General features: G+C 42.3%; 1 protein-coding gene across 10 annotated transcripts in view; it reads left to right on the top strand.

Annotated features, from left to right (window-relative positions):
* AAK1 (AP2 associated kinase 1) overlaps positions 1–15,893 on the top strand; it is a 165,670-nt gene that overhangs the window by 103,142 nt on the left and 46,635 nt on the right. For all 10 annotated transcript variants that reach the window (XM_018055451.1, XM_018055456.1, XM_018055453.1 and 7 more), the window contains exons 6-12: positions 2,626–2,747; positions 4,037–4,118; positions 4,617–4,749; positions 7,340–7,443; positions 9,119–9,198; positions 13,559–13,713; positions 15,145–15,470. In XM_018055451.1, coding sequence (XP_017910940.1) covers positions 2,626–2,747; positions 4,037–4,118; positions 4,617–4,749; positions 7,340–7,443; positions 9,119–9,198; positions 13,559–13,713; positions 15,145–15,470 — 1,002 coding nt within the window. The remainder of the gene's footprint in view (positions 1–2,625; positions 2,748–4,036; positions 4,119–4,616; positions 4,750–7,339; positions 7,444–9,118; positions 9,199–13,558; positions 13,714–15,144; positions 15,471–15,893) is intronic.

The raw sequence follows: 15,893 nt of genomic DNA, 5'->3' as shown, positions 1-15,893 counted from the left end.
TGTAGATTTTTGTAGGGTGGCCAGGGAATGTTTTCCTGAGGAGTTATGACTTGAGCAAGGCCTTGAAGAATGGCTAGTAGTTGACTAGCAGAGAGGGAGCAATTGAATAAAAAGACAAACTAGTCATTGTAGAAGATGCTTAGGAGACATTGAGCAAATCAGCCTGACTGTTGTTTGGACATTTGGTTCCTCATTGACTGGATTCCTATTATAGGGGCATTTCTGAGCTTAAAGAATTAAGAAACCCCTGTCCTTAGGCTTGTAGCCAGGACATTGGGTGAGCGTAGACATCCCTACCACGTAGGAGGGTGAGAATGGGGGCCTTTGGGTAATTATTCTGCCTCCTATCCTGGCAGAAAGGCAATTACCTGTCCTTCTCTAGAGTTGGATTGCCTAGGTACACTTCCTTGCTTAATCACTGTGAGCCTCACTTTCTCTGTCTGTATAATGGGGATTATTGTTATATTGTTACTGTAAGGATTGAAAGAGATAATCCATGTAAAGTGATGAGACAGTCAGTAAATAGTAGCTATTCTTTTTAAAACCTCTAAATTCCACTGGAAATATTAGTATTGCCTTGTTGGAATTATTTTAGATTCCTGAAGTGAGTATATGTTCAGGATAGCTTGACTGTTTCACTTTGTGTAAATAGATTAAACTGATGAGCATAGTATATGTTCAGGATAGCTTGACTGTTTCACTTTGTGTAAATAGATTAAACTGATGAGCATTATACAAAGCTGTAGATGGTAGAAATATTTGCCTGATTCAGTCTTGTCTTTGGGGAACAAGTTTCTCCTAAGAATTCTTAACCACAAGAGCTTATCCGCCCAAGTTTATGGTCGTAGTTCACACTGCCTGGGGGGCTAAAACCCCCAAGGTCAAAACTGTAGCGCCTACAATTTTGTGAAGTGATTGTAGGTTATTAGTGCCCCAGGTGCATAAGTATGTTATTCCTGGAAGAATAATAGACCTTAAACTCAGGCCTCTTAAGGCTTCCCACAGATGAATTCCGAGGAACACGAATCAACAACAACAGTGACAAAACCCCTCACAATAATATATCGTGAGTTGGATACTCAGTTGGAATAAGGAATAATAAACTGTAGAGTCAGTTTTTAAAGACTTTAGGTAAAAATAAATAAATAATAATGACTTTAGGTATTATATTTATAAAATGCAGACTATAAAATAAACATTTTTATAATCTATAATCCTAGAAAAATTAAAAGAAAGTATAGAAACAGGAGACATCATAATTGACAAGATATTTTTAAAAGAACTACTAGTAGCCAGGGCCTGGGTATTTGGTGGCTCCTGTCTTATTTCCGACAGACTCTCTCTCTCTCTCTCTCTCTCTCTCTCTCTCTCACACACATACACAGAGTGTCATATGTATTTCTCTTTTTCCGTTTATTCCATTCAACAAACATTTTCTATTCCAAGCACTGTGTTAGGCATTGGTAGAGAAGATGGCAAATATCTGTGCTTGTCCTTAAGGAGTTTCTAGTCTACTCTTACCTTTGTTTTCCAAAGGTGATCAGTCTTTGGAAGGCTGAAGACAAAAGACAATGGAGGCCACAGACTTATTGACCTAACAAGATTTTTTGGCTACCATTTTACCGCCCACACATAGCCAGGTCTGTCCTCCAGCACACCAGTCAGCTCAATTCACCTCTGCCAAAAATTAATGCATCTTGAGTACGGTAGTACCCATGTTTTGGAATTGTTCTATCTTTGGCAGAATCCTTTGACACCAAGAATTTCTCTAGGTTCTGGTCCTTGGAAGCTCCCTTCTACCCAGAACTCCTAACTCACTGCCCAGAGAACATATCTACAAAAGTAGAAAGATGGTACTTTCACAGGAGAACTGTGCATTTGCCCACAGGCCTTTAATCACTTTGAGAAATAACTAAAATAATAGCAAACATTTGTTAATTCAGAAAATCCTTACCTACCATGGTAAATAAATTGATATGTATGTTTAGAAGGTCTAAATGAAATCACTGATATCTGGAAGAACCAAGTACTGAAGGAATGTAGGGAAAGGGTGACGTTTTTCTGAGGATGGCTTCAAGGAAGAAGTGGCATTTGAATTAGAGTGGTTCAGACAGTAAACAGTCTGTCTGCAATGTGGGAGACCCAGGTTCAATCCCTGGGTTGGGAAGATCCCCTGGAGGAGGGGATTGCTACCCACTCCCATATTCTTGCCTGGAGAATCCCATGGACAGAGAAGCTTGGCGGGCTTTTAGTCCATGAGGTCACAAAGAGTCAATCACAACTGAGCAACTAACAGTTTCCCTTTCACTTTTGAAAGATGAATGGGACTGTTTCTGCAGAGGTGAGAAGTGTGGCTAGAAATCTAGAAAAATGGAACTCTTTGCTTTCCCACTGTGGAATTTCCTCTTCAGCACTCCGCCCCCCCACTCTCATTTTCCTCTGTTACTGTGCATCTCTTTTTATTTCACTTGGAATGACCCCTGTTGATATACTTGGAGGAGAATAACTTTTCTATGCACATTAATGAGATTATCAGAAATAAAACCTCTGTGTGTAATGTACACTAAATTTTCAAACCAGTATTAAATGATATCTTGGAATGGGCGGTTGCACAATGTTTTTCAGGTTGAGAATATTCTCTTGCATGACCGAGGCCACTATGTCCTGTGTGACTTTGGAAGTGCTACCAACAAATTCCAGAATCCACAAACGGAAGGAGTCAATGCGGTAGAAGATGAGATTAAGAAGTAAGCTTTTCCTCCTTTCTCGGGGTTTTATCCATTATAGGATCAACAGTTTTACTTTCAGCTTATGATTGAGAGGGTCAGGGTGAAAAGACAGTGGTGCCAGTCAGTTGCCCCTCATCTCAGAACATCATATTGGCAGTTGGGTTGCTTGATTTTTAGTTGGAGGATAGGGAGGGGATTCACAATCATTGATCAGTGGACTAAAACGAAGGAATTTTATAGCACTTTATCAATGGTCCTATGGTACATAGATCTTTTGATTTTTATCCCAGAGCCCTTAAAAAGGTGCACACGCCATGGAAGTACTGTGATGTCTTTCAGTGGGATCACAGCAGCTGTGACATTACCAGTCAGTCGGTTGTGCTTTTTACTGAACCCTAAATTGCTATATATTTTTTCCTGCTCATAAGGAGCTAACCTGCAATTTAGTGGAATTAATGGTGAGTAGAGCTATTAAAGTCTCTACAGACATTGAATCACTGACTTCCATGAGAAACAGCTTGTTTAGATTTGTTACTCCAGTAAGAACCTGGGCCATTTCCCCCTGTTGTCCAGAGTGTTAGATTTTTCAGAGGCAGCAGGGCTGACTGTTACTGCTAACAATCAGCAGTGTAGAGTGCGTCTGTACAACTCAGCCTGGGGCAGGAGGACTTCTTGTCCAAGGCCCTGATGGGCATCTAAGCCACAGAGCCCTCTGGGCTCTAGAGGCTCAAGCAGCGCAAATTGCAGGCTTGGTAACACTAACTCTCACTTTGAAGATGAACTTCTACTTCTCTTTTCTTGAGCCAGAAAAGAGAGAAAAGCTGTTCTCTCATCCCTATTCCATCAGCAAAGATCCATCTACCTCCGGGCCCACTTCCTGCCTAGCCAGGGCCCATTTTCTATCCTGAGTGTCCCAGCCAGCGTCACATCTCTGTGTGGAGCTGAGGGGATTACTCTATATTTAAAAAAACAAACCAGCCAAATATAGTGTCAGACAATAAGGATTTATAGGAGACAATTTTGTTATTTAAGGACCCATGGAAAGTTGCTTTTAGGGTTTATTTAAAACCTTAGTGTCTGCATCCACCTGCTCTTAGAGTGGGAGGATGGCACTCTGAGGGCGTGGTGTGTGCCAAGGACAGCTCTTCCTTCCACCTGCACTAACGTCCCGTACTCTCTTCTCCTGAGTGCTCCCAGGGAACTTGACTGTTCTAATAGATATATTCTTTAAAAAGTAATTCTGCTACCCCTGGTTTTCAATTATAGCATTGACATATTTAACAAAAAAATGAATCTCTTGATTGTAGGTACACAACGCTGTCCTATCGCGCACCAGAGATGGTCAACCTGTACAGTGGCAAGGTCATCACCACGAAGGCAGACATTTGGGTAGGTGTCACTAACCTATCTGCATCTCAGATGTCAGTAGTCTTGGCTGTAAACTCCCCAGCCTAATCCAGACAGTGTTGAAGCCAGACTGGCCACTGTACCGCCTCCCATTCTACTTACCCCTCAGGGTTATTCTTGCCTCGAGGTGATCAGCCACTGCTTCTTGAAGCCTGTCAAAGACAATGACTTCAGACCTCTGGGAAAGTTATTCAGGTCACCTGCCTATTACTTAGGTGGTCTTCACATGTGTTACTAGTTCTTAAGGGCAGAACCAGCTGAATACTTGTTCTCTTTTGAAGCACAGTTGGGTAATGATGGTAGAAATAATGACAGGTAAATAGTGATGTTGGGTTCTAAATTCAAGTTTCGAATAGGTTAATAATGCCTAGTGTTTAGATCAGCTAGTGAATGTGGGTGGTGCCAGTGTCTCTCAGTAATCCCATTTTCAATTACGGTAAATACACCTCTAGTAGCACTCTGCTTCTCTTACTTTTTCAGGCTCTCGGATGTTTGTTGTATAAATTATGTTACTTCACTTTGCCATTTGGGGAGAGTCAAGTGGCAATTTGTGATGGAAACTTCACAATTCCTGATAACTCTCGATATTCCCAAGACATGCACTGCCTAATTAGTAAGTATTTGAAGGTTCTAGTTTCATATTTTTACTTCTGATCTCTAGAAATGGAATGGAAGATAAAGGGGTTAGATTCCAGGAGTGATCAGTTGGATGGAAAAATAAAGAAATCAATTGATAATGATTGGTTGCTCAAAGATCATGTGATGATGTTGAGTTAGAGTCATGAGTCTTTTTGCCACTTGATTTCACACCTGGGCCAGCCACCCAAGCAGAAATCCGTACTGGGCTTTGAGCATTACAGAGCATTGCTCTGTTCTCTTGCAGTCTGTATGAAAGCTCCGGTACCAAAGGAGTCCCGCTGACTCAGATCAAATGATAAGAAATTCATCTTTGCAAAACTGGAAGCAACTCAAATTAAAATGATAGCAATGCATTGGCTGAAGTGAATTCATAATTGAGACTATATACCTCAGTGGAACTAGTTTTTTCCTCTCATTTAGGTTCATCACTGGATTTCAATAAGGAGCATTTAAACTCAATGTTTTAAAAGATTTTAAGATTCCACACTCTTTTGTATCTTCATAGTAAGCATATGAACTAATATTTAGTAATCAGATGGCAGAGTAAGTAATCTTTACTCAAACCCCTGTACTGGAATGATTTTTATTATATTTTTACTTTGGTCAAGACATTCAGTATCTACATTTTAACAATCACAGACTGTAAATCCTAAATGGAGATACACTGGAGAAAATAGATGAAGCCAGTGTGAGTGGAGCATCTGACATTTGTTGAAGGCCTACTTGTACCTCATTTAATTCTTAAAACCCTATATAGTAAATATAATTATCCCTATTATACAAACAAGGAAACAGTACCTCAAAAAGTATACGTATTGTACCCAAGTTAAGATAGTTTTAGCTTCTAAGTGACCACCTCTTCCGTTATACTAGTTTTATCAATTAATCTCTTCTGTTTATTAATGCAAAAGTAGGGGCAGTATTTGAAGAAGTGGAGTATGGTATTTAATGGTTGTTGGATTGTGTTCAGGGGTAAAGCGTTATATCTGTGCTAAAATGGCAGCTTTATAAATGAGCTTGGAAAGAAATATGGAAAAAATGGCCAAATTTTTTGCTAGAGTGGTAGTATTTTTTGATAAAAAAAATTTTTTTTTTTTACTTTTGTGCAACAAATTTGTATTAGGAAAAACAACTCTTTATGAATGTGTATAATATGGCATCTTTCCAACACTGATCTATTTCTCTTTACAAACTATTGGAAGAGTCCGCTGTCACCCTAACTCATACGTCTAAAGGTACATTTCCGTCTTGCCCCCTGCATACCCTTTCATGTCCAACGCAAGGTTCCCCTCTTTTCAGTTTCTGTCAAGGGTGTCACCATTCAAGCCTAGATCACTGAAATGTGACCTTTTCTTTGGATCTGGCCAGCAAGAAAAAAAGAGAGTCAGTCATTTCCTAAGTGGTAGCATTAATGCTTTCTTTGAAGTTTCTCCTGTTTTCATGACATTCTCTCTGATCTCATCACTGCCACCATAATACATTCCAACCTTGTCAGCTCATGCGTGTACTGGTAAATTGGCCAGCCTCTCCCCTCCTTCCGTCTGTCCAGCACACCCTCACTATGAGATTAATCTTATAAAATGCCACCCTATCACGTCCCTATTCAGTTAAACCTCATGCTTGCCAGTGGTCCCGCATATTCTGGTTTCCTTCTCCCCACCATATTTCCCTTTATTCTCTGATGAGGAAACCCCTGCCCTGTCCTCTTGGCTCATCTGTTCCTTGCAACAAAGTGTTCTCTTGCCTTCCTCCCAGTCCATTTTTTCTCAGACTGTTTTCTTACCTGGAATTCTTTTTTTCTGTGTTGCCCTTGATGCACTAAATTTTTTCCTGCCTTCAAGGACCAGCTCAGCTCCTGCCTCTTCCGCAGAGCCCTTCACCAGGATGCAGCCTCATCAGTCTTTTCTCAACTTAGTGTCCAAACCATTCATTTGATTACTTAAGCAACACATTGCCTTACATTACTATTTGTATGTATATGTGTGTGTGTGTGTGTGTGTGTCTTCTCAATATTTTTTTTCCAGCTTCAGAAAGAGCAGAAGCTTAAAGGACTGGAGACAGACACATGATCTATAGGTCATGGTAAAAGTAGAGATGTGTTGTTATCTTGCAGTTCCTTTTAGATGAGAAACCAGCTAATACCTCCAACAAAAGAATAATAAGTAAACTCTTGAAGTTTTGAGTTTAGGTTATAATTATCAAGAACAATCATTTGTCTAGCTGACAGTATGAAAAAAGGAGGCCAGAATTTCCTAGGAACCAGATGATGAATGTGTTAACTTCCACACTGAGAACTTGAGTCCCTGTTGTGCAGTGCACAGAACTTGAACTTAAAGTATTTTTGTTACAATTCAAAAGTGTTATTTTGTTGCAGATATTTAAAATTTTAGGAAAGTCAGAGCTTCCCTTTCTGAGAGGGGAGGAAGAGGGCTGATTGCACCCTCTGCCTTTTCTGAGAAGTAATTTTAAAACAACAGAATTTTGGTAGTAGAGAAATTATGCCTCTTAGCTAATGTAATAACTCTTCAGGTATCATTAAACAAGTTCATGTATGTTTATCGTAGGGTATATGTTGGAACCAGACCCTGACAAAAGGCCGGATATTTACCAGGTTTCCTACTTCTCATTTAAACTACTCAAGAAAGAATGCCCAATTCCAAATGTACAGGTATGTGAGAGGTATTTTTTAGGGGACGTAAACACGATTGAATTGTCCTTTAGTGTTCCTGGTGTAGTAGTCAGCTGTTTAAAATGAATGTAAGTATTCCTTGCTTTATCTAGTAAGGGGCATTCAAACAAAGCTAACTATGAAGCAGTTGCTATACATAGAATCCAGTTTTCCCATAGAATTTAATTATAAAACTGAGGCAGTTACACATACATACACCCAAGCGCACATACACCCAAGCACCGTAGGAACTGAGTTAAACACTTTGGGTGAAGATTGACCAGCCTTACCCTGTCAGCAGTCATAGTTCCCCGAGAGTCACTGGCCTCTGTGTTTACCTAGAGGAGATTAGGCAGGCCGCTTTCCAAAGGCAAGGCCCTGGACTTGCCCCTGCGCTTGGTGGAACGTGAGCCTGTTGTCCCTTTTCTCCTGCGTTGTAGTGGAGCTCTCCTGATTTTGCTTCTGCTGCTGCCCAGTCTGTAAGACACACGCTTTTCTTCTACCCTCCCCACACACTTTGCAGCCATCAGAAGGTTTTCTGCTCATAGTCATCCTAAACTCTACACTCAGTTTTCTGAGTACAGTGCTTGCAGGCATGCCTTTGACAGACTTGGTATATTTTTCATGTCATAGTATGATCCAACTTTGTTGAGTATTTTACTAATAGACGCTGTAATAAATAATTTCTGCTTGGAAATTGTCTTGCTAGTTTAGTTTCTCCAGTGATGAACTTCTGATGTCACTACTGGGGTTTGAAGGTGCTGCTAAATAACACTTGTCCTTCACTGCCACATTTGGAATCAGATGTGGGAATCATTCAGATGGAGCTCAGCATTTTGGCTTCATCACTAATAAAACTGAGTCAGAGAATGTGGCTTGACCAGTCAGCGTCCCTACCATTAGCTCCGCGTGACTGAGCAGTGTCCCTGATTCCTGAGGGACATGTTCTTTCATAAAGGAGGGGAGGGGAGGGTGGCCAGGCCAGCTCCCTCTTCTCTCCCAGTCTTATCAGTCAAGTAAGCTACTCTTTCCCTTGGGAGAAGAATGTTTGCAGGGTGGGAGAGAAATGAGGAGAAATTTCTTAGCAGAATCACCCTCCCCCACACCTGAAAGCATGAATGAAATGGAGGTGCCTCCTAAAAGCTACTTTCATGACCAGTTTTCCATAGTTCAGGTTTTTTCAGATTAAAACAAGGGATACTGGGCACTCACCTAACACGCTATGATATCTTTTGCTGTCTCACTTTCTCACTCATGATGTTAAATAACGTGGATTAGAATTGCAAGCATTCAGATTGGTAACTTGTTTTAAAAAGTAAGTTTTGGGAAGTGGGCCAAAATAGGAGAAGGGCCTCAAAAGGGACAGACTTACAGGTATAAAATAAGTAAGTCCTGGGGATGTAATGTGTAGCATGTGACTATACTTACTTAATAATACTGTATTGCGTGTGAAGGTTGCCGAGAGAGTAAATCTTGAAAGCTCTCATCACCAGAAAAAAAAATTTTATAATGATAGATGTTAACTAGACAAAGATTGTGGTGATCATTTTGTGATATTTGCAAATATCAAATCAATGATAATGTATACCTGAAACTAATAGAGTGTATGTCAGTTATATCTCAGTTTTTTAAAAAATCTGTGATATCCTTTTAAAATTTTCTTTCAATTCTCTAGAACTCTCCCATTCCTACAAAGCTCCCTGAACCAGTGAAAGCCAGTGAGGCAGCTGCAAAGAAGACCCAGCCAAAGGCCAGGTAAGAAATGCCTGAGTGAGCAAGCATCCTACTCCTTGTTGCTACAGTAGTAGGGGAGGGCGCCTAGTGTTTCTTGATTCTTCCACTGCCAGGGCCAGAGGCTGCACAGAACAGGAAAGGAAGCTCTGTCTCCCCCAGGCAGAAACTGTTCTTTGGGACTGCCAATTGGAATACAATAAAATACAGTGATCTACATCTGAAAGAGAATCAAGAGCCCTGTGGCTGTTCCCTTTGCGTGGGAATAGGTGCAGAGAATTCAGAACAGGGCAATAGCAGATCTTAAACATCGCTAGTGCAAGACTGTCCTAAACTAATGTCCTGGCCTTTGCATAGCCTGGTCTACCACCTTAATCTCCAGGAATTCTTACTTTCTGTGGCTCCATCCAGCCACAGTGGGGAAGGACAGGTCAAAAGCATTTGAGTTGTGAAGAGCAAAAAGCCTGTGCATCTTAACTAATCCATATTCTAAGAAGCCGGCCAAGAGAGGAGTCAAGAAGCTAAGATTTTATTTGGGGAAATGCCCCTGTGGGAGAAAATAGAGAGGGTGCCAAGGACGCTAGGAGAGCCATCAGAGAGCCTCCCAGCAGTGAGGGAGTGACCCAGAGGTGGGGAGTTGAAGACTGGTTTGAAGTGACCTGGACTGCCTGCCACACAACGTAAGGAAGGTGCATCATTGGGGAATCCTGTCTTGTAGGAATGGGCCTGCCCTAAAATCCCTGTGGCTAGGACATGAAGGCTGAGAGCAGCCTCTGGGAAGCGTGCAGTGGATTTCAGAAGCACTAGTGGATTTCAGCTGCGGTACTTGGTCTTTTACCTTGGTAGTCGGAGGTCTGCAAGGCACATCCTCATGGCTGCCGTGCCTTCCAAATGGTAGGTTCTCTTGGTGGTCTGGAAAAATGTTTATATCCCACTTTCCTACCACACTTCCACGGCAAGGCACCTTAGCACAAACTGTATCAATAAAGCACCCTATTGGGACTTCCCTGGTGGCTCAGTGGTAAAGAATCAACAGGAGACATGGGTTTGATCCCTCGTCCAGGCAGATCCCACAATCCTTGGAGCAACTAAGCCCATGCACCCACAACTACTGAGCCTGTGCTCTTGGGCCAACGAGCCTCAACTACTGAAGCCCACACGCCCTAGAGCCCATGAACCACAACAAGAGAAGCCAGTGCAATGAGAAGCCCTCGCTCCGCTATGAAGAATAGCCAATAGCCCTCGCTCGCCGCAGCTAGAGAAAGCCCAGGCAGCAACGAAGACCCAGCACAGCCAAAAATAAATAAACTGATATAAAAACAAACAAAGCACCCTAGGTGGAGATACGTGAATTTTAATAGAATAGTATGTTTTAAACTTCTATGTTTTAAAGAATTCTTGAACATTTATAAAATGCCTGGGGCTATTCCAGATGTGGAAGTAAAATAATAAGACTGGTTTTCAACAGACTTAGCTCACTGCTTCCGTGATGTTACTTTGCAGTCTGTTTATATCTTAGTGAGTCTGCCACGTTCACTTTTGGGAGTTGCTTTTGGGGCTAATTTTGGTCTTATGGTAATCTTGTACTCGGCCCAGGTATGGTATGTACAGAGGCTACACAGAGATCCGTTCCCACTAAAGCATAATCATTTGTAAGAATTCTGTCACCTGCTGACATTTGAGTAGTACTCTGTTGTGTAAAATGGAGAACATAATATCTACAGCATGAGGCAGACATGAACATCGAATCTACCTGTGACTGTCAAACTTTTGTAAACTCCATGATGCCCAAACTGTTGGTTTGTATGACCTCAGTAATGCTGAAAGACTATGCAGATCTTAGAGCCAAGAGATTTGGGTCTAAATTGTCCAATATATAATTTGCTGTGATTTCATTTCCACGATCATATTCACTCCCTAGTGCTGAGAGGTGAGTTTTTCTTTCAGTCTTTATTTTTAAATTAGCCCTATTCATGGAGGCATCATATACACCAGATACCATACTGGGTATTTTACATACGTCAAGTGACCTTCTGCCCTTCAAACAAACCTGTGAGGTTGTTGCTATTCTCACTTTACAAGTGAAGATATGGAAAGTGAGACTTGTACGTCAGTTGCCCAGGTCGTCAGTCAGTATGTGGTTAGTGAAGGACCCACAGCTCCAGCATCCTCACTCTTTCTCCTCCGCACACACAGTGGTTTGCCCAGGATCACACAGACAGGGCAGTGTAGAGCCAGACCTCCTGTCCTCAACACTGTATCTTCGTACAACATATTGAGGTCCATGCAAACTGACATTTTGAGCACTCTTCAGTTTCTGCAATGTTTTTACAGTTGTTGATACATTTGATGTTCACATCTGCCTCGTAATGTAGATATTATTGTCTCCACTGTATTCCTGGAGGAGGAAATAGCAGCCCAGTATTCTTGGCTGGAGTATCCCATGGAGAGAGAGACCTGGCAAGCTTCAGTCCATGGGGTCTCCAAGAGTCCGACACAACTGAAGTAACTTAGCAGACACACACACTACTGTATACATAAGGGACCCTAGGCCAAGAGGTTCAATGCCAAGCCTGTTATCACAGTTAGTTAGTGGGGAGCTCAGAGACACAGGTTCAATCCCTGGGTCAGGAAGACCCACTGGAGAAGGAGGCAGCAACCCATTCCAGCATTCTTGCCTGGAAAAGAAAAAAAGGCCCATTGTCAGAGGAGCCTGGTGGGTTGCAAAGAGTTGGCGGCTGTGCACAAGCATGAGAGTTCAAGTAGAGTTTTCTCTGACTCCAGATTCCATTGATTCTAAAAATATTGCCCTTAGAAGACCAGTACAGAAGTTCTTGGCATTTGGTTTTCTGCAGAAGCTTGTTTACCTCCCTCACCCTGGACTTGATCTTTCATACCCCTTTCTCCTCTTTCCCAACATCTACCCCGTTTTCCTCCCTGATTCCTTCCCCAGATCATAGCCTCCCCCAGTGTGGTAGCTTTTGTATTACCAGTTCTTCCCCCCAGCATGAGAGCAAGAAGCTGGTGAAAAGCCTCAGGGTCCAGAATGGACCTGTCTTGGAGGTATGTCATGAGGAAGAACCAGCTGCGTGGCTTCCTATTTTGAATTTTATGGAGACTGTACCAGACATATTTTGGAAATATTCATGAAGCTTGTTTATTTTGGCCTTCAACTCGGCTATAACTCCCAGAAGTGTGTTTGCAAAGAACAGTTGCTGTGACCTGAGTAAGGTAGCAGCCAGCTGCCTAGACTGCTCAGAATCAAAGGAAGCTACCACCTGGGTGGCAGCACTATTACAGAGAGCAAACCACACTCTGTACTTATTTGGATTAGGTCTGGCAGTGAGTTCCAGAAAGTGCAAATGACAGTGGCTTATATAAGGTAGTTTTGTTTTTTTTTTTTCCTCTCTCTCAAGTAAACAACATCTGGAGGCAAGTAGTCCAGGGCTGGTACAGAGTTCTGGTCGACAAAGCCGTCAGGTACCCAGGCTGCTTTAAACTCTTCACTACCATCCTTATGGTTATGGCCATGCCTTCATGGACTGATACGGCAGTTGTGGCCATCCCTCTTCCAAGCAGTAGGATCAAGGAATAGCTAAAGAAGAGTGACAAAGAGCGTGCACAGAGTTTCTTAAAGTTTCCAGAAACTGCTCCATAACAATCTGTATATATCCCATTAGGGATATAAACAGAACTTAGATACATGGCCATACCTGATTACATGTGAGACTGGGCAATAAGATTTTTACTATGGGTGACCCTATGCCCAGCTAAAAATTGTTACTACTATGAAAAAAAGCAATATGTGTACTGAAAGAAATGGACTTCCTGTCAGACTCCCCACACCCTGTATCTTGAGTTACTTACTTGTTCCTTTTAATTGCCTTGTTGGATTAACTCAGTTGATGCTTTTTATTATCAAGAGACCATTTTAACAGCTAATGCTAATCAATTTTGAGTTCCTCTGCATCTGAAAACCACCTACTTTAAACCCCTTTTTGCATTATCACCAAAGTATATTCTAGGAACTTTTGGTTAACTATTAGGCAAAATGGTCGCAAGATCAAAAATGCTTGAGAAACACTGTGTTCTATATAACGGTCTCTTTGAGGTTTTCTGTGCACATTCACACATAAATGTTCTGCTAGTCAGAAATCTGCTTGGTGTATTTTGATCAGTATATTAAAACTTATTTGCCCACTTTTTTTTCCCACAACACATAGTAACTCATAACATCCTGTGAAATATCCTTTGGGAAATATCCTGGGTGGTTTTGGTAAATGTGGAGATGAAAGCTTATCCATTATATACTCCATCTACCCCTTCTCCATTTTCCCATACTTTAACCAGAATCTTCTTTTTTTCCCCTCCTTTTTCTTTCTAGACTGACAGATCCCATTCCCACTACAGAGACATCAATCGCACCCCGCCAGAGGCCTAAAGCTGGGCAGACTCAGCCCAACCCAGGAATCCTCCCCATCCAACCAGCCCTGACCCCTCGGAAGAGGGCCACAGTTCAGCCCCCACCTCAAGCCGCAGGTCAGTAACAAGATTGTTTGAAACGTGGTACACCTCTCTGTTATCCTGGACAGTAGAGAAGTCTTGGGAAACGTGGCTTTTCCTGGAATGAAATCTAGAGGCACATAAAGAATAATGGTTTTCCTTGGGACTTCCCTGGTGGCTTAGACTGTAAAGAATCTGCCTGCAATATGGGAGACCTGGGTTTGATCCCTGATTTGGGACGATCCCCTGGAGAAGGGAATGGCTACCCACTCCAATATTCTTGCCTGAAGAATTCAATGGACAGAGGACCCTGGAGGGCTATAGTCCATGCGATTGCAAAGGGCTGGACACGACTGATCAACTAACACTTTTCACTTTTACACTTTAGGACTTTCCTGGTGGTCCACTGGTTAAGACTCCACCTTCCAATGTAGGGAGTGCTGGTTTGACTCTTGGCCAGGGAACTAAGATTCCGTATGCCTTGCAGCCAAAAATCCAAAACATAAAACAGTAAAAATATTATAACAAATTCAATAAAGACTTTAAAAATAGTTCACATCAAAAAATAATTTTAAAAAAAAAGGAATAAAGGTTTTCCTTGAGGAACAAGAGGTGAGCTGCCATTGAAATTGTACATTAAGTGACCAGCAAAAGAGAAGGCTCCCACTGAGTTCTACAGTGGATCTCCAAGGCCACTGAAGCCTGTTATCTCTACTTTTTCTAGTCTTGGCCCTGATTTTATGGGATTGAGCCATCTTACATCTCCTGCACTGGCAGGTGGGTTCTTTACTATTAGCACCACCTGGGAAGCCCATGGTCCATTCATCCCATACCTACCTCTCTATTTCATGTACTTCATATTTAAAAAAAAAACAAAAAAACATTTTTTTTTGACACAGACGAATTATTTCTTTAATGGCACCTCTTCATGCTTTGACATTCTGTTTCTAATGAGCTGACTGAGTTTATTTTTGTGAAGAGGATTGATCCAAATTATAAGTAACTGAACACAGCCATCACTCTCCAGAAAGCTGCTTTTGATGAATTTGGTGGCCGTTTACTAACAATCAGACATCCAGACTGGGGTTGTAAAACATACATGTAAACCAGCAATGAATGCTTTTGTCCTGCAGCAGGCTGACAAAGATTGTGTTTATGTATGGTAACATCAAAGGCCAGTTGAGTATGTAGATTTTCGGGGTGCTGACTAAAGGAGTGATTAACTAAATGGGACAGCGAATAGGGAGGACTTTCGGGAGACAGGTCTTGAACCCTGTTAATGAACCATGTTTTGATAAATATGAAGCACGTGGTTTGGCAAGAAGAAGAAAGAGACTTCCAGGTGCAAGAACAGTGAGGAGCCCATGGGTCTTGGGATTATCTGTCCACGGATCACCTCCTCTTTATTGCTTTGGCAAGAGTTTCGAACAGTTTTGAGCCCTTATATGGAGTTTATTCTCTTTGCAGGATCCAGTAATCAGCCTGGTCTTTTAGCCAGTGTTCCTCAACCAAAAACCCAGCCCCCACCCAGTCAACCGCTACCACAGTCTCAGCCCAAGCAGCCTCAGGCTCCTCCCACCTCACAGCAGCCGCCTTCCGCGCCAGCCCAGGCTCTGCCCACCCAGGCCCAGGCCACACCCCAGCACCAGCAGCAACTCTTCCTCAAGCAGCAGCAGCAGCAGCAGCAGCTGCAGCAGCAGCAGCAGCAGCAGCAGCAGCAGACAGCGCCGTCTGCACAACAGCCAGTGGGCACGTTCTACCAGCAGCCGCAGCAGCAGGCCCAGGCTCCGCAGGTAAGGTGGTAAATCTGACCCTCACTTTGATCTGTGACAAGGTCCACTAGGTGCAATGAGAAGCCCTGGGAAGACAGAGCCGTGACACACAGTTGTCACGCACAGGTAGACACTGAAGCCTGATACAGTGGAGCCCTCACCGCATCGCTCACACCTCTCCCCCTCTCCTTCTCAGGCCATGGGGAATTCTGCACCTCATTGAGGAGCCTCAGCAAGAGGGCTGGTTTTTCAGGACTCTCTTTTGATTCTTGTTTCCTGATGTGACACCATTCTCAAACTGAACCAAAAAACCAGCTATTTCTTGTCATCTAGTGGTGGTTAATTGGTTCTGATGTGTCTTAATTTAAATTGTTTGTATATTTTTTCATGTTTTTTAATGATATATTTTTATGTCCCCTTTTATCCATTGGTGCCTTTCTCCTC

Source organism: Capra hircus, chromosome 11, assembly GCF_001704415.2.
Source record: "Capra hircus breed San Clemente chromosome 11, ASM170441v1, whole genome shotgun sequence".
Taxonomy (NCBI): domain Eukaryota; kingdom Metazoa; phylum Chordata; class Mammalia; order Artiodactyla; family Bovidae; genus Capra; species Capra hircus.
Note: the sequence above shows the minus strand (reverse complement) of the source record. Positions and strands in the feature narration are given on the sequence as shown.